The sequence below is a fragment of the Mobula hypostoma genome, chromosome 17 (assembly GCF_963921235.1).
Source record: "Mobula hypostoma chromosome 17, sMobHyp1.1, whole genome shotgun sequence".
Classification (NCBI taxonomy): domain Eukaryota; kingdom Metazoa; phylum Chordata; class Chondrichthyes; order Myliobatiformes; family Myliobatidae; genus Mobula; species Mobula hypostoma.
The window spans coordinates 52,516,879-52,534,980 of NC_086113.1; the positions used below are offsets into that span (position 1 = coordinate 52,516,879).

An 18,102-nucleotide genomic window follows, 5' to 3' on the forward strand; every position below is an offset into this window, starting at 1 on the left:
AATGAACAAGATCATGTTGCATTTGTGTGTGTGATTATGTGCTAACTTCCTTGGGTAAATTACCTGCATTTTGTTTCTCATGCTTTCCAGTGAACACACAAAGCAAAGCTGCTTTGAACTTCTCAGACATGGTACTACTACGTCCAGCTCTTAATCGTACACACTTCAATTGTGCTGTAGTAGATACGCCAGCACATGATTGTCAACCATCCACATCCTCTTCGTTTCCTATCGGCAATTCAGGATTCTCACTGGTGAAGGAAATCAAAGATTCTGGTTCCTTGCATGAAGATGATAACATCTCCACAACAAGTGGTTTCTCATCTAGAGCCTCTGATAAAGGTAAAGGATTCTTCAAAAAATTTGCCAATGAAAAATCATTGTATAGTTGGGAAGCATTTAGATTTTCATAGGACTGTACTTAAGTGATTTATAATTAAGTAAAACCAAAGAATTCTAGAAAATTCTGTATATATTCCGTACTGTAATACTATATTCTGCATTCTTTTTTTCGTGTGTGCTACCTTGATGTACTGATGTGATGAAATGCTCTGTATTCAAATGAAGTTTTTCACTCTACCTTGGCACATGTGATAATAGTAAACCAATTATCAAAATATTCAGCAGGTATTCTGCATGGAGGCCAGTGACAAGTGGTGTGCCTTAGGGATCTGTTCTGGGACCTCTACTGTTTGTGATTTTTATAAATGACCTGGATGAGATAGTGGAGAGATGAGTTAGTTAATTTGCTGATGACAGAAAGGTTGGGGGTGCTGTGGATAGTGTGGAGGGCTGTCGAAAGTTACAACGTGGCATTGATTCGATGCAAAACTGGGCTGAGAAGTGGCAGATGGAGTAGAAGTGGCAGATGGAGTTCAACCCAAGTGTGAGGTGGTTCATTTTGGTAGGTCAAATATGATGGCAGAATGTAGTATTAATGGTAAGACTCTTGGCAGTGTGGAGGATCAGAGGGATCTTGGGGTCCGAGTCCATAGGATACTTAAAGCTGCTGCACAGGTTGACTCTGTGGTTAAGAAGGCATACGGTGCATTGGCCTTCATCAATCGTGGAATTGAGTTTAAGAGCCGAGAGGTAATGTTGCAGCTATATAGGACTGTGGTCAGACCTCACTTGGAGTACTGTGCTCCATTCTGGTTGCCTCACTAGAGGAAGAACGTGGAAACCATAGAAGGGGTGCAGAGGAGATTTACAAGGATGTTGCCTGGATTGGGGAGCATTCCTTATGTTAATAGGTTGCGTGAACTCGGCCTTTTCTAATAGGAGCGATAGAGGATGAGAGGTGACCTGATAGAGGTGTACAAGATAATGAGAGGCATTGATCATTTGGATAGTCAGAGGCTTTTTCCCAGGGCTGAAATGGCTAGCACGTGAGGGCATAGTTTTAAGGAGATGTCAGGGGTAAGTTTTTTACGCAGAGAGTGATGAGTGCGTGGAATGGGCTGCTGGTGGCAGTGGTGGAGGCGGAAACGATAGGGTCTTTTAAGAGATTCCTGGATGGTTACATGGAGCTTAGGAAAATAGAGGGCTATGGGTAAGCCTAGGTAGTTCTAAGGTAGGGACATGTTCGGCACAGCTTTGCGGGCCGAAGGGCCTGTATTGTGCTGTAGGTTTTTCTGTGTTTCTATGTAACACAACATCTATTAAGTTTAGAGACAACGACTTGCATCGGAAGGCCAGCTACGCAAAACATAAATTCTGTGTTTCAGTTGTTTAATTCATTTTCACATTCTGTAAAACATGCCTTCGCTTTGTTTTCCTTTCTTTCATGCTATTAGTTGTACTTTGCTGCCAGATCTGGTGGAATTGTGAAGATTGGATTTAAGGAGGCTTTGCAAAAAAAAACTCTAGTAATGTTGCTGTATTCCTCTTGGCTTGTGAGCAAAGATGTATGCTAATGTTGAGCAAGTTACGTTTAGATCATAGTATAGTTTTTTAAAAATGTCTAATTATGGTTTTCTTTAAAAATACGAACTATAGAACTCCATTGAAAGTTCAAATATCTCAAAGAGCATGCTAAGCCTTTAGTACTTATCTGAATTGATAAGTACTTAGGTCTTTGTTAAGCAGCATGTCTGCATTGCTGCCCTGCAGAAACACTTGTAGGGTTATATTGACAATGCATAGACTTGCATAATTGAATCCTATTCATAATATTTTTGTTTCAGGTTAACCTGTTCTTTTATGATTTTATAGCTTTATTTTCCTCTTCGAGAGGAGGTGATATCAATTGTAGCATCTACTCCTTCTGAACTAGCGCAGACTAGAATTGACTTTGGCACGTTCCTCTTCGGCATGGTTCATTGTCCATATTGACAAAGCTAAACTGATGTTTGTGAGAAATATCTGAAGTGATATGCACTAATAAATAATGTTGAGCTTTACTTCAAACAGTGGTCAGCATTATCAAGGGTTTACTAAAAAGTGTTTGTTGCTTTAATAATGCAGATGCAGTAACTTCAAGGAATGCTTCTTTGCCACCTTTGTGGTCTCCAGAGGGGGACCGCTTTCAGTCAGTTCCTCAGCAAGCCGCCTCAAGCTTGAAGAAGCCATCTTTTAATCTCACGGCCTTCGGAAGTTCATCTCCAGTAAGTGTAACGATATGAGATAAAATTTATTTTGTCTAATACACGCATGTGCACACACACTATATAAATTAAAATTCAAAATGGTCCTGTCTTTTGCAGTCTTTTATTAGTACATCATTGCTGAACTCAAGCCAGCTTGGGGATTCCACTTTCTACCCTGGCAAGACTACATATGGTGGGGCTGCTGCAGCAGGAAGAACTTCTCAAACGCGAAGTACACCATATCAGGTAATGATAATTCGATTTTATGTTTGTACTGCTGATATAATTTTGCATTTTCAAAGTATGCTTTGCAAAGGCGAGAATTCTTTGAATTTTAAGAGTATAATCTGAAAGGTTTCATAGTGATTTTGATTTTGCTTTATTTCTTTGTCTGAAGTCACCGGTTCATGTAGATGAAATCAGTGCTGTAAACTCTGTTCCTTGAACAATTTTTTTTAGAATGCCATAGATCTGGAGTCTGGTTAGGACTGTACTTACCCTTTTGTATCCTGTTTGAGCTAAGTGAATTCAAATGTGCTTTTTGTTTACTTTTTTTTGTTATGACCATGACTTTTTCAGCATGAATTCTCAATCTGGCATTTTATTGCAGCCAACCTGAAAGCCCAAATAGTAGGTGCATGGAATTCAATTCTTCTATTGATTTTGCCTCAGACAATAAAGCAGAATAACTGGGGTAATATGACTTGTACTATTCTAAATATAAATGTAGATATTAAAACATAACCCTGAATTCGTAAGCACTTAATTGTTTGCCTAATGTTTTAAATCTGCTTTCTTTGTCGAGCAAATTAGAGAAAAGGCAGCAGTTGTTATTTTGTAACCATGCTAAGTAAATTGCTACACAGCTTTTCCATTTTCTTCTGATTTGTATGGCATTGGGTATAATATGCCTCTCAGCATTTGCCTAGTCAATCTGTGATGAAGCAATCTGACAGATTCAATTTTGTGCCTTTAGTGATCAGTACATCTGTTCATTGCCAGTCAGCTCAGTACCATCGTGGCTCAGAACCTTTTTGCTTTCAGCATAGTTCGTAGAGAGCATTTTGGTACTGAGACATTTTCAGCAGTCATTTGGCAGCTGGAAGGATGTGTGTACAAAATCATTATTAACCAACAAGTGTTTTGAATGTTATAAGACTCAGAAGAGGATGAACATCATTTTCTCAGTATATTCAAAACTGGATCATTAAGACTTTTGGACAGGGTATTTAGGGTTATTGCAAGAAAGTGAAGCTAAGATAGAAGATCTTATCTTAATGAAGCCAAGATAGAAGATAAGCCTCAAAGCAACAACACAAAGAAGATTAGAGGATCTTTTTGAACAGTATGAAGGCCTTAGGGGCTGATTGGCTTGGATTCTGTATCTCAAATCCAATTTCCTGCCTAATCCATCAGAGATGGTTAGATGTGATGTACAGGATAGTGAAACAATCTGAATCTGATGCATTGCCTATTGGATCTCTTAAGTTCCTACTCATGCCTATACCAATAAAACCAAACTTCTTGTGATTATGTGGGCACTGAGAGGCATGAAACCTTCATGCATTTGATTTCCATTGACTTCACGTGGAAAGAGTGAGAGTCATCTCACTATTAGTTCACTGATTCTACTTTGGATAAAGAATAGTACCATGACATATTGTTGAAAAAAATTATGTTCTTTTTGACAACTAGGTTCCAATAAGGAGGCAGATGAAAGCAAAACCAGCAAGTTCGACATCTTATGGAGTAACAAGTGCCACTGCCAGGCGTATTCTTCAGTCTTTAGAAAAGATGTCGAGCCCCTTAGCAGTACGTCTTAATACTTTGAATATTTGAATTTCTGTATTACTGTATAATTTTTAAAGCTTGATTTTAAATCTTGGCATCAGAAAAACTTTTTCCCCTTGCCAAATTTTTTAAGAGAAGTCTCAGGTTCATTTTTGGTAAAACATATGCTAAAATTGCAGTGTTTTTACTGTGAACTTATCACATTGAAGATTATGAAAGTTAATATAGTAGATCAATTTCTCTGGGCATAATATTGCAGTGGGGAACAAAGACATTGTTATTCTGTTCTTTCAAGGCATGGGTTCATCTATTCCTTAATGAGCAGCATGTCACTTTTTAAAAAAACATTGCTCTGATGATAAACAACAGGAATTCTGCAGATGCTGGAAATTCAAGCAACATACATCAAAGTTGCTGGTGAACGCAGCAGGCCAAGCAGCATCAGTAGGAAGAGGTGCAGTCGACATTTCAGGCCGAGACCCTTCGTCAGGACTAACTGAAGGAAGAATGAGTAAGGGATTTGAAAGTTGGAGGGGGAGGGGGAGATCCAAAATGATAGGAGAAGACAGGAGGGGAAGGGATAGAGCCGAGAGCTGGACAGGTGATAGGCAAAAGGGGATACGAGAGGATCATGGGACAGGAGGTCCGGGAAGAAAGACAAGGGGGGGGGGGTGACCCAGAGGATGGGCAAGAGGTATATTCAGAGGGACAGAGGGAGAAAAAGGAGAGTGAGAGAAAGAATGTGTGCATAAAAATGAGTTAAAGATGGGGTACGAGGGGGAGGTTGTGCCTTAGCGTAAGTTAGAGAAGTCGATGTTCATGCCATCAGGTTGGAGGCTACCCAGACGGAATATAAGGTGTTGTTCCTCCAACCTGAGTGTGGTTTCATCTTTACAGTAGAGGAGGCCGTGGATAGACATGTCAGAATGGGAATGGGATGTGGAATTAAAATGTGTGGCCACTGGGAGATCCTGCTTTTTCTGCCGGACAGAGCGTAGATGTTCAGCAAAGCGGTCTCACAGTCTGCGTCGGGTCTCACCAATATATAAAAGGCCACATCGGGAGATCTTTCCCTCCCCCCCCCCCTGCATTCCGCAGGGATCGCTCCCTACACAACTCCCTTGTCCATTTGTCCCCCCCATCCCTCCCCACTGATCTCCCTCCTGGCACTTATCCATGTAAGCGGAACAAGTGCTACACATGCCCTTACACTTCCTCCCTTACCACCATTCAGGGCCCCAAACAGTCCTTCCAGGTGAGGCAACACTTCACCTGTGAGTCGACTGGGGTGATATACTGCGTCCGGTAAGCCGATAAGGGGGGTGCTGTTGTAGTCTGGCATACTGACCTCTACCTTGCCGAGGCACAGCGACAACTCGCGGATACCTCCTCTTATTTACCCCTCGATCGTGACCCCACTAAGGAGCACCAGGCCATTGTCTCCCACACTATCACCGACTTTATCTGCTCAGGGGATCTCCTATCCACTGCTACCAACCTTATAGTTCCCATACCCCGCACTTCCCGTTTCTACCTCCTACCCAAGATCCACAAACCTGCCTGTCCTGGCCGACCTATTGTCTCAGCTTGCTCCTGCCCCACCGAACTCATTTCTGCATACCTCGACACTGTTTTATCACCCCTTGTTCAATCCCTTCCGACCTATGTCCGTGACACTTCTCACGCTCTTAAACTTTTCGATGATTTTAAGTTCCCTGGCCCCCACCGCTTTATTTTCACCATGGATGTCCAGTCCTTATATACTTCCATCCCCCATCAGGAAGGTCTCAAAGCTCTACACTTCTTTTTGGATTCCAGAACTAATCAGTTCCCCTCTACCACCACTCTGCTCCGTCTAGCGGAATTAGTCCTTACTCTTAATAATTTCTCCTTTGGCTCCTCCCACTTCCTCCAAACTAAAGGTGTAACTATGCCTGCCTTTTTGTTGGGTTTGTGGAACAATCTATGTTCCGTGCCTATTCTGGTATCTATCCCCCACTTTTCCTTCGCTACATCGACGCCTGCATTGGCGCTGCTTCCTGCACGCATGCAGAACTCGTTGACTTTATTAACTTTGCCTCCAACTTTCACCCTGCCCTCAAGTTTACCTGGTCCATTTCCAACACCTCCCTCCCCTTTCTAGGTCTTTCTGTCTCTGTCTCTGGAGACAGCTTATCCACTGATATCTACTATAAGCCTACTGACTCTCACAGCTATCTGGACTATTCCTGTTCTCACCCTGTCTCTTGCAAAAACGCCATCCCCTTCTCGCAATTCCTCCGTCTCTGCCGCATCTGCTCTCAGGATGAGGCTTTTCATTCTAGGACGAGCGAGATGTCTTCCTTTTTTAAAGAAGGGGCTTTCCTTCCTCCACTATCAACTCTGCTCTTAAACGCATCTCCCCCATTTCACATACATCTGCTCTCACTCCACCCTCCCACCACCCCACTAGGAATAGGGTTCCCCTAGTCCTCACCTACCACCCCACCAGCCTCCGGGTCCAACATATTATTCTCCGTAACTTCCGCCACCTCCAACGGGATCCCACCACTAAGCACATCTTTCCCTCTCCCCCCCCCCCCGCATTCCACAGGGATCGCTCCCTACGCAACTCCCTTGTCCATTCGTCCCCCCCATCCCTCCCCACTGATCTCCCTCCTGGCACTTATCCGTGTAAGCGGAACAAGTGCTACACATGCCCTTACACTTCCTCCCTTACCACCATTCAGGGCCCCAAACAGTCCTTCCAGGTGAGGCATCACTTCACCTGTGAGTCGACTGGGGTGATATACTGCGTCCGGTGCTCCCGATGTGGCCTTTTATATATTGGCGAGACCCGACGCAGACTGGGAGACCGCTTTGCTGAACATCTACGCTCTGTCCGCCAGAGAAAGCAGGATCTCCCAGTGGCTACACATTTTAATTCCACATCCCATTCCCATTCTGACATGCCTATCCACGGCCTCCTCTACTGTAAAGATGAAGCCACACTCAGGTTGGAGGAACAACACCTTATATTCCGTCTGGGTAGCCTCCAACCTGATGGCATGAACATCGACTTCTCTAACTTCCGCTAAGGCCCCACCTCCCCCTCGTACCCCATCTGTTACTCATTTTTATGCACACATTCTTTCTCTCACTCTCCTTTTTCTCCCTCTGTCCCTCTGAATATACCTCTTGCCCATCCTCTGGGTCACCCCCCCCCCCATCTTTCTTCCCGGACCTCCTGTCCCATGATCCTCTCGTATCCCCTTTTGCCTATCACCTGTCCAACTCTCGGCTCTATCCCTCCCCCTTCTGTCTTCTCCTATCATTTTGGATCTCCCCCTCCCCCTCCAACTTTCAAATCCCTTACTCACTCTTCCTTCAGTTAGTCCTGACGAAGGGTCTCGGCCTGAAACGTCGACTGCACCTCTTCCTGCAGATGCTGCTTGGCCTGCTGCGTTCACCAGCAACTTTGATGTATGTTGCTCTGATGTTAAATTGGGCTTTGTGTCACGACAATTGTGACTTGTATTAAGAAATGTTGTTGGTGTTTTTTTCCTGTAATCTGTTAGAGTTTCTCATATACCTGTTTGAAATTGTAGTCACCTCTACTGGAGCCTGTTCTGTAAGTTACTAAAAAAAATGAAGATTTCTTAAGATTAAGAAATTAAGAGATTGAGAGATTAAGTTTTATTTTGCATCTAGTCATGTTACTCTCGTAATTAAAGGGTAGCAGAATCAGAATGATCACTGATGTGGTTAATGTGTTTAAACCAAAATTAACACATTAGCTCCTCTTTAAATTGGAAATGGCCATTAGCTACAATTGATTGACAGCACTGTTCAGAACTCATCTCTGAAATTTAAGCAACTATTTGGTTGAAAGGTAAATCATGCAAATATCCTTTAAAATTAATCCTAATAGGAACAATTTAAAAACTAGTGCATGAGTATGATTAGGCCATTTGGGCTATCAGGTACTTTACAAGACAGGTGCACTTTACTCTTGAAGGCTGCTTAATGTTTGGGAATGTTCACCTTTCTAAAATGCATAGAGTTAAGATACAGATAAAAGGCCGGTATTGGTACAGTGGAAGAAATGTGAATCGGAACGTTCTGTATTCAAGTCCCATTTTACAGTTTGTACACGAAGTATAAATTGACATGTCTTTGAGGTGAAGTATCCCACTCACTGCATGTCATTTGGATTGTAAAATCTACAGTAAAAGATGTATTGAAATGTATACAGAATGAAAGAAACAGACACAATGATGAGAAGTGACATTTTGCAGTAAAGATGTGAAATGGTGTTGTGTAGTATCAGTAGGTGATACCTTGGGATAGGACAGGTCATTGATAAAGCAACATGAAAGGAGAGATGGGAAACAAAAATGAAGATCTAGAAGTATAACTTTATAACATATCTTTTCAGGATGCTAAAAGAATTCCATCTGCAGTCGAATCTCCAGTGTCTACAGTAAGTGAAAACAGCTATTAGAGATTAATACCTTAGAATTGATTTGAAAGACGTGCACTATTTTTGTTTTGAGGAGAGTCATGATTTCTCATTTTTGTTAGTATTTTATGAAAGATGCCACTCATTGATGTTTTGTTCTATGCAAGTTCATCCTTCCCACAGTTCATATAAGATTAAATACATTAATGATAGAGCTTGATCTTTTTAAAGTTTTTAAATTTACCAAGGATGAGAATACTGTTCTATTAATGTTTTCTTTAAATTAATGTGCTGTAGATTTTACACACACTGAAAAAGCCTCAAAATAATTAAAAAATTAATGAAACTTCGATTCTGAATTCTATAGAAACAAAGAAAATTCATAATGCAGTGGCATGCAAAAGTTTGGGCACCCCAGTCAAAATTTCTGTTACTGTGAATAGCTACGCGAGTAAAAGATGAACTGATTTCCAAAAGGCATAAAGTTAAAGATGACACATTTCTTTAATATTTTAAGCAAGAAAACTTTTATATTTCCATCTTTTACAGTTAACAAAAAAGGAAAAGGGCCCAAAGCAAAAGTTTGGGCACCCCACATAGCAGTACTTAGTAACACCCCCTTTGGCAAGTATCACAGCTTGTAAACACTTTTTGTAGCCAGCTAAGGATCTTTCAATTCTTGTTTGGGGGATTTTCGCCCATTCTTCCTTGCGAAAGGCTTCTAGTTCTGTGAGATACTTGGGCAGTCTTGCATGCACTGCTCTTTTGAGGTCTATCCACAGATTTTCGATGATGTTTAGGTCAGGGGATTGTGAGGGCCATGGCAAAACCTTCAGCTTGCGCCTCTTGAGGTAGTCCATTGTGGATCTTGAGCTGTGTTTAGGATCATTATCCTGTTGTAGGAGCCATCCTCTTTTCATCTTCGGCCTTTTTTTACAGATGGAGTGATGTTTGCTTCCAGAATTAGCTGGTATTTAATTGAATTCATTCTTCCCTCTCCCAGTAAATATTCTCCGTGCACTGGCTGCAACACAAGCCCAAAGCATGATCGATCCACCCCCGTGCTTAACAGTTGGAGAGGTGTTCTTTTCATGAAATTCTGCACCCTTTTTTCTCCAAACATACCTTTGCTCATTGCAGCCAAAAAGTTCTATTCAGAAGGTTCGAAGGAACATCTAAACAAGCCTGATGCATTTTGGAAACAAGTTAAAATAGAACTTTTTGGCCGCAATGAGCAAAGGTATGTTTGGAGATACTTCACTGGGTTCATTTCTGTTCTTGACCATTTCCATTCAAGGTTCAATACTTGTGCTTTTTCCAGGCCAATAGAAGCAATTATAGTTGTCATTTACATTAAATGTTTTGTTTTTGTCATTCAGAAACTTATGAAGACTTGAGCCTTGCAGAATAATAATAATACTATTAAGACATTTAAAAATAATAGTTTAAAAATGAAAAAACAATTTTAATCCATTTGTAATTTGTAAATAAGAAAGCCGAAGATGAAAAGAGGATGGCTTCTACAACAGGACAATGAACCTAAACACACCTCAAAATCCACAACGGACTACCTCAAGAGGCTCAAGCTGAAGGTTTTGCCATGGCCTTCACAGTCCCCTGACCTAAACATCATCGAAAATTTGGATAGACCTCAAAAGAGCAGTGCATACAAGACGGCCCAAGAATCTCACAGAACTAGAAGCCTTTTGCAAGGAAGAATGGGCGAAAATCACCCAAACAAGAATTGGAAGACTCTTAGCTGACTACAAAAAGCATTTACAAGCTGTGGTATTTGCCAAGGGGGTGTTACTAAGTACTGCCATGCTGGGTGCCCAACCTTTTGCTTCAGGACCTTTTTCTTTTTTGTTATTTTGAAACTGTAAAAGATGGAAATAAAAATCTTCTTGCTTAAAATATTAAAGAATTGTGTCATCTTTAACATTATGTCTTTTGGAAATCAGTTCATCTTTTACTCACAGTAACAGAAATTTTGACCAGGAGTGCCCAAACTTTTGCATGCCACTGTATCTGCAGAGCTTAGGTAGTTAACATCTGGTATAAAGCATAAACTCCATGTAAATTGTTGTTCTTTATTTTAAAAAGATGTCATATTCCCACAAATCTTTTGTAGCTTGCAAAATATCTTGCTTAAAAGAGAGAAAGAAGATTCTGTGAAGATTTTGCATAAATATTTTATTGACTGGCGTTTTCTTATTTACAAATTATGCTCTTTCTTCCTTCCTGATAATACTCATTAAAATTTTAATGGTCCCCTTAAGTAGTTGCTGATACTTACAATGTGAATTTTGTTTCAGCCTTTGGACAGAAGTACCATAGATGTTACTGGATGGCAGGCCAAGATGAGAAAGGTATGATGAAATTTTTATTACACTTGGTAAATCTCAAAAACTTGATTTCAAAGTGTATTTTGGGCAATTTAACTCCAAAGGCATTCTTTTCACATAAAACTTGCATTCTCATATCTTTTAAATTATGTCATATTTGAAATATTACCTGGCTGTAAGTTACATGTTTAACTTTAGAGCTTCATAGAGTTACACTGCATTGTTCAGTGTATACCCTTGCTGACCAAAATGCGTATTGAAGCTAATTCAACTTGGCTGTTTTTTGCCTTTATCCCTCTAAACCTTTCTTATCCACATTACTGTCCAAATATTTTTTGAATACATTGTACTTGTACTTTTCTCTACTACCTCCTCTAGCAGCTCATTCCCTAGACCCAACACTTCTGGAGGGCGAAAACTTGTCCCTCAGATTCTCTTTAATATCTTCCCCTCTGACCTTCAACTTGTGCACTCTAGGAAAGACTGTGACTATTTACCCCTCAGTGTCTTTTGCTCCAGGTAAAACAGTCCTAGCCTATTTAATTTCTCCTTTTAGCTCAACTCCTCCAGTCCAGGCCGCATCCTTGTGAATCTTTTCTGCACCCTCTCTAAGCTTAGTAACATACTTTTAGTATGCCGTCCAGGGCTGTACATAATAATACTCCAAGTGCCATCCAACCAGTGTTTTGTACAAATGTAGCATTAAGTCTCAAATCTTATACTCATTGTCACAGCTGGTGAAGGCAAGCATGTCGTATACCTTCACCACCTGTCTACCTCTATTACCATTACTAGTACTGTTGACTTGTACCCCTAATTCTTTCTGTTCAGTAGCAATCCCAGGGTCCCTGGTGCTCACTGTGTACCTGGTCTATTTTATCTTCCCAAAATGCATCACTTTGCACTTATCTGAATTAAATTCTATCTGTCATTTGCCCATTTTCCAAGTTGTTCAATATCCTAGGAGTTGAAGTTCATAGGAGTTAACATCACCAAAAGCCTATCTTGATCGAATCACATTGATGCCTCAGCCAAGAAAGCACACCACACTTCTACTTACACAGAAGGCTGAAGAAATTTGGCACATTACGTTTGAACCTCATCAATTTTTATCATTTTATCAGTGTACCATAGATAGCATCCTATCTGGCTGCATTTTGGTTTGGTATGTTTGCGTGTGACTGCAAGAAGATGCGGCGAGTTCTAGACACAGCTCAGCAGATCACGGAAACCAGCCTCCTCTCTACGGGCTCCATCTGCACTTCTCGCCGTCTCATTAAAGCAGCCAGTATGATCAAAGATCCCACCCACATGAATATTCTTTCTTCCCATCCCAACAATTAGTCAGAAGATACAAAAGCCTGAAAGTGTGTACTTCCAGACACGGAGACAGCTTCTGTTCCCTTGCTATAAGGCTATTGAATGTTTGCTTAGTACGATAAGATGGACTCTTGACCTCATTGTAACATTGCATTTTACTGTCTACCTGCACTGCACCTTCTCTGTTTTGTAACACTTTATTCTGCACTCTTTTATTGTTTTACCTTGTCCTACCTCTGCACATTTGTAATGACTTAATCAGTATGGACAGGATGTAAGACAAGTTTTTTTTGCTGTATCTTCTTTACATTTGATAATAAGCTCTCTGCTCTACTCATTTTGTACTTTTGACTGTGAGACTGAGCATTGCTCCAGTGCCATATGCAAGTTTGCCGGTGATACCGCTGTGTTGGTCAAATCAAAGGTGGTGACGAATCAGCATGCAGGAGGGAGAAAATCTGGCTGAGTGGTACCACAACAACCACCTCTCACTCAATGTCAGCAAGACGAAGGAGCTGATTGACTTCAAGAAAAGGAAACCATGAGCCAGTCTTCATCAGGGGATCAGAGGTGGAGAGGGTCAATAACTTTAAATTCCTTAATGTTATCATTTCAGAAGGTCTGCTTAGGGCCTAGCACATAAATACAATTGGGAAGAAAGCACAGCACACCTCTACTTCCTTAGACATTCGCGAAGAATTGGCATGACTTCTAAAACTTTGACCAACTTCTGCAGATGTGTGGTGGAGAGTATAGTGACTGCATCATGGCCTGGTCTGGAGACCCCAATGTCCTTGAACAGAAAATCCTACGGAAAGTAGTGAATATGGCCCAGTCCATCACAGGTAAAACCCTTCTCACCATTGAGAACATCTACGTGGAGCCCTGTTGCAAGAATGCAACATTCATCAAGGACAACTATCATCCGAGTCATATTCTCTACTCACTGCTGCTATCACGAAGAAGGTGCAGGGGCCTCAGAACCACCAGGTTTAGGAACAGCTATTGCCCCTCTGCCATCAGGTTCTTGAGCCAGTGGGGATAGCTTCACTGGCCCCATTACTGAACTGTTCCCTCAACCTGTAGACTCACTTTCAAAAACTTTTGATTTATTGCTTATTATTTATTATTATTATTTCTTTTATTTTTCTTTTGTATTTGCAGTTTGTTGTCTTTTGGAAATTGGTTATTCATCTGTGTGGAAGAAAATATCCAGAGCTGACACTGTATTGAGCAAGGAAGGGTTAATAATTTTCCAATGTAAAATCAGAGTCTACTGTGACTAATGTACTCTGCTACTGACAATGTGCCTTTCAGTCAGGCTGATTCAAATAACTATTTTTGTATTTGTTGTTCTAAGAATCATCATACGTCTGATGTACACTTTTAGCCTGTCTGATATACTCTTTCGAGAAATTAACACTGAAGTAAATGTGGAACTGCTCAGGGACATATCCTGCAACTTTGCTACTCAGCAGAAGTGCCATTGAAGTTCCTCCTTCTGATTATGTGTTTTTCTTTCATGTGCTTGGGATATAAATAAGAGCGTGACCCATTGTCAGAGTCTCACGAAACGAAGAGTAGAGATTAAGTGGTCCTTTTCAGAATGGTAGGCAGTGCCTAGTGGGGTACCACAAGGCTCGGTGCTGGGGCCGCAGCTATTTACAATATACATTAATGATTTAGTTGAAGGGATTAAAAGTAACATTAGCAAATTTGCAGATGACACAAAGCTGGGTGACAGTGTGAAATGTGAGGACGATGTTATGAGAATGCAGGGTGACTTGGACAGGTTGGGTGAGTGGGCAGATGCAGTTTAATGTGGATAAATGTGAGGTTATCCACTTTGGCAAGAACAGGAAGGCAGATTACTATCTGAAAAGTGTCAAGTTAGGAAAAGGGGAAGTACAACGAGATCTGGGTGTGCTTGTTCATCAGTCACTGAAAGTAAGCATACAGGTACAGCAGGCAGTGAAGAAAGCTAATGGCATGTTTGCCTTCATAACAAGGGGTGTTGAGTATAGGAGAAAAGAGGTCCTTCTGCAGTTGCACAAGGCCCTGGTGTGACCCCACCTGGAGTATTGTGTGCAGTTTTGGTCTCCAAATTTGAGGAAGGACATTCTTGCTATGGAGGGAGTGCAGCGTAGGTTCACTGGGTTAATTCCAGGGATGGCAGGAATGTCATGTGTTGAAAGATTGGAGCAACTGGGCTTGTATACACTGGAATTTAGAAGGATGAGAGGGGATCTGATTGAAATATATAAGATTATTAAGGGATTGGACACTCTAGAGGTAGGAAACATGTTCCTGATGTTGGGGGAGTCCAGAACCAGAGGCCACAGTTTAAGAATCAGGGGTAGACCATTTAGAGCAGAGTTGAGGGAAAACTTTTTCACACAGAGGGTTGTGGATCTGTGGAATGCTCTGCCTCAGAAGGCAGTGGAGGCCAATTCTCTGGATTCTTTCAAGAAAGAGTTGGATAGAGTTCTTTAACAGCGGAATCAAGGGATATGGGGAGAAGGTAAGAACGGTACTGATTGTGGATGATCAGCCATGATCACTGTGAATGGTGGTGCTAGCTTGAAGGGCCGAATGGCATACTCCTGCACCTATTGACCTATTGTCTATTGAACTCCGCTTTTGGGAGGATGGGCTCTCCATGATATCATGTTACAATAAAGGCATTCTGAAGCGATCTCCCTGCCACCCCCCCCCCCGTGTCCGAGTGTTAGTTCTTTTTCCGCAACGACAGTCTGTCCTGTTTGTGGTTTTTCATTGATTCAGTTATGTTTCTTGGATTAACTGAGTATGCCCGCAAGAAAATCTGATATATTTTTATATTAAATTTACTTTGAACTTTGAATTTACCAATAAACATTATGGTCAAACAAATGTTGATGGTATAAATTTATTAAAGGATCACATGCAATAGAGAAGTACCATGTAATCTTGTATTATGCATAATTGTTGAATGATCTATTTTGTACATAAGCAGAAACAGACTGATTGTGGCAGCTTCACCCCTTTTTCTTTTTAACTTTGGTATTGTAAACGTCTGATTCAGCATCATTTTTTGATATTGTGCTAGAGTAGCTACCTACTTGAAAAGCTCTACAGTGTTCATAAAATGTTGAATGCTTCATCTGTGATCAGGAATAGAACAGTGGCATCAAACGCCAAATTGGCTTAAAATGCAAAAGCACAATACTGACAGCAATGGTTGACAGTACATATATAGCTGTTACTGGGTAAGAGTAGTTCAATTGACCACATACAATACTGAGCTGTGTGTATAGTAAACATCAGGGGATGTTTACTATACACTTGATTTGTTAAAGGAATAAGAAGGGTTTGGGTAGTGGTAGAAGGGCAGCTTCTGTATTGCAAATGTGTTTTTGTTAATTTGTGAGTGCATTTTTTGAGTTGTAGAAATTATTTGGTCCTTTCAGATTTTTACAGCAAAAGCATTTAATTCATGATGTTTGTTGCAAAAGTAATATTATAATTTAATTGACTTGCAGTTCAAACATGGCTAAATTCCTGCTTTTCTTTTCAGGTAGAAACCCAGTCTCCTCCTGTCCAGAAACTTCAGACGCCTACAGTTGCTTCTGGAGCTGCAAATAGATCCATGTTTTACAAGCCGTCTCTGACCCCTGGATGGCAAAGTAATAGACATATCAACAGGACTGAAATCCGAAACAATGTGAGAAATAAACTTTTGAAATAGCCATATGTTATTTGTTTAATAGCTTTAATAGTTATATTTAAATACTCATTAATTTTTCAAAGTTCTAATCTATACAAGCCACTAAGGTAAATTAATTTGCATTATCTGGAAGTAGCCATATTTTGGATTGAACATTTTCTGTTGCATAAAGTCAGTGTTAACTACTTGTCAGTTTTTTTTTCCTTACTATTATCTGAATAAAGTAATTCTTCTAACTACCTCTTTGATAATGAAGGTAGCTGGGGAAAAAAAATGGGCTTTAAACTAATAATCACTCTGTACTTTTGTTTGATTGTATGATTGCTCACATAATTAATGTTCTGTCTCTAAAGTTTGAGCCAGTGGCACAATTAATATATCACTTTACCTCCCTCTTGTTCCCCTCCTTCTTCCCTTTCTTGCATGGTTCATTGCCCTCTATTATTAGATTCTTCTTTCAGCCCTTTATCTCTTCCTTCTGTCAGCTTCCTACTTCGTCCACCTTCCCCCTCACCTATCACCTACCAGCTTGTACTCCTTCCCCTTGCTTCTGCCCTCTTTTTTTTCCAGTCCTGATGAAGGGTTTCATCCTGAGGCATTGATTGTTTATTTCCCTGCATAGATGCTGTCTGACTTGACGAGTTCCTCCAACATTTTGTGTGGTGTTCAAGATTTCTAGCATCTGCAGAATCTCTTGTGTTTATGATTTATTGCTGTGACTGTTTTGTGGACTCAAAGTTGCCTGAATGGGGAAAATTCTGTAGTATTACAAAATGTAAAATATAGTTCTTTTTCTAGTGGATTTTGTTTAGTGCTCATTAAATGGTAATTTGGTGATGCTTCACTGGGTTTGTTTCTGTTCTTGACCGTTTCCATTTAAGGTTCAATGCTTGTGCATTTTCCAGGCTAATAGAAGCAATTATAGCTGTCATTTATATTAAACATTTTGTTTTTGCCATTCAGAAATTTATGAAGACTTGAGCCTTGCAGAATAATAAAAATACTATTAAGACATTTAAAAAATTATAGTTTAAAAATAAAAAAAAACAATTTTAATCCATTTGTAATTTTAGAGACCAAAGGAAAAGTCGCCTGTCCTACCTGAGGTGAGCCTTCAAACAGCAAAAAGGTACAGTGCCTACAATTGCCTCATTACTTTGTCAGATAGGGATTGTAAAATATTTTATCATTCACTGGACAGTTATTCCCTAGCATTCTCCTTTTTTTATTTGTGTTATAGTGATACCAGCTGCTCATATCAAGCAACTGTTTCTCATGCAACCAATGGCCTTGTGTCTGGAGGAGCTGGAGGAAAAATGAAGAGAGAAAAGGGGCATTACTCGTCAAGAGTTGCACAGGAGGTTAGAATAAACTGTCTCCATGTTACCACATTCTGGCTATGTATTATGTTTTGTGTATCAGCACTAAATCTATGCAAGTAGTTATGTTGCATAACTATTAAATGGTTGGGATTTCCCTTTCTTCTAGTTGTGCATTGTTCCGAACTTGTTTTTAAGAGCAATATTGGTTTGGTTCTCTTCTAAATTATCAATTTCTTTAGCGTCATGAATGGTACAAAATGTGTAGCTCTGTACTTGAGCTTCCCCGTGCAGTTTATTTGCAAGACTTACTGTGCTAATACCATGGAACCATGGATTAATGGATTTATTCGAGACTGTTCAATTAAAATAATCAGTATTAGAAGATTTTGATTGCAACAAAACTCACATTTATTGACTTGATGAAATTTGTGTTTTGTGTTTACTTGAATGTAGTAATGAATAGCCTGGCTTTCAAAGACCTCAAAGCAAAAAAAAACACGTTTTTTTTTAAAATTTTGGGTTTCCAGCAACTGTTTTATAACTCAGACCCAGAATCTTTTTTTCTCCTCCTTTTCATTCACCTCCTACA

The 18,102-nt window shown here is 40.3% G+C and overlaps 1 protein-coding gene across 2 annotated transcripts in view; it reads left to right on the forward strand.

Annotated features, from left to right (window-relative positions):
- nup153 (nucleoporin 153) overlaps positions 1–18,102 on the forward strand; it is a 76,101-nt gene that overhangs the window by 12,049 nt on the left and 45,950 nt on the right. For both annotated transcript variants that reach the window (XM_063069898.1, XM_063069899.1), the window contains exons 3-11: positions 91–342; positions 2,467–2,606; positions 2,706–2,834; positions 4,284–4,400; positions 8,797–8,841; positions 11,136–11,189; positions 16,042–16,188; positions 17,265–17,320; positions 17,432–17,552. In XM_063069898.1, coding sequence (XP_062925968.1) covers positions 91–342; positions 2,467–2,606; positions 2,706–2,834; positions 4,284–4,400; positions 8,797–8,841; positions 11,136–11,189; positions 16,042–16,188; positions 17,265–17,320; positions 17,432–17,552 — 1,061 coding nt within the window. The remainder of the gene's footprint in view (positions 1–90; positions 343–2,466; positions 2,607–2,705; positions 2,835–4,283; positions 4,401–8,796; positions 8,842–11,135; positions 11,190–16,041; positions 16,189–17,264; positions 17,321–17,431; positions 17,553–18,102) is intronic.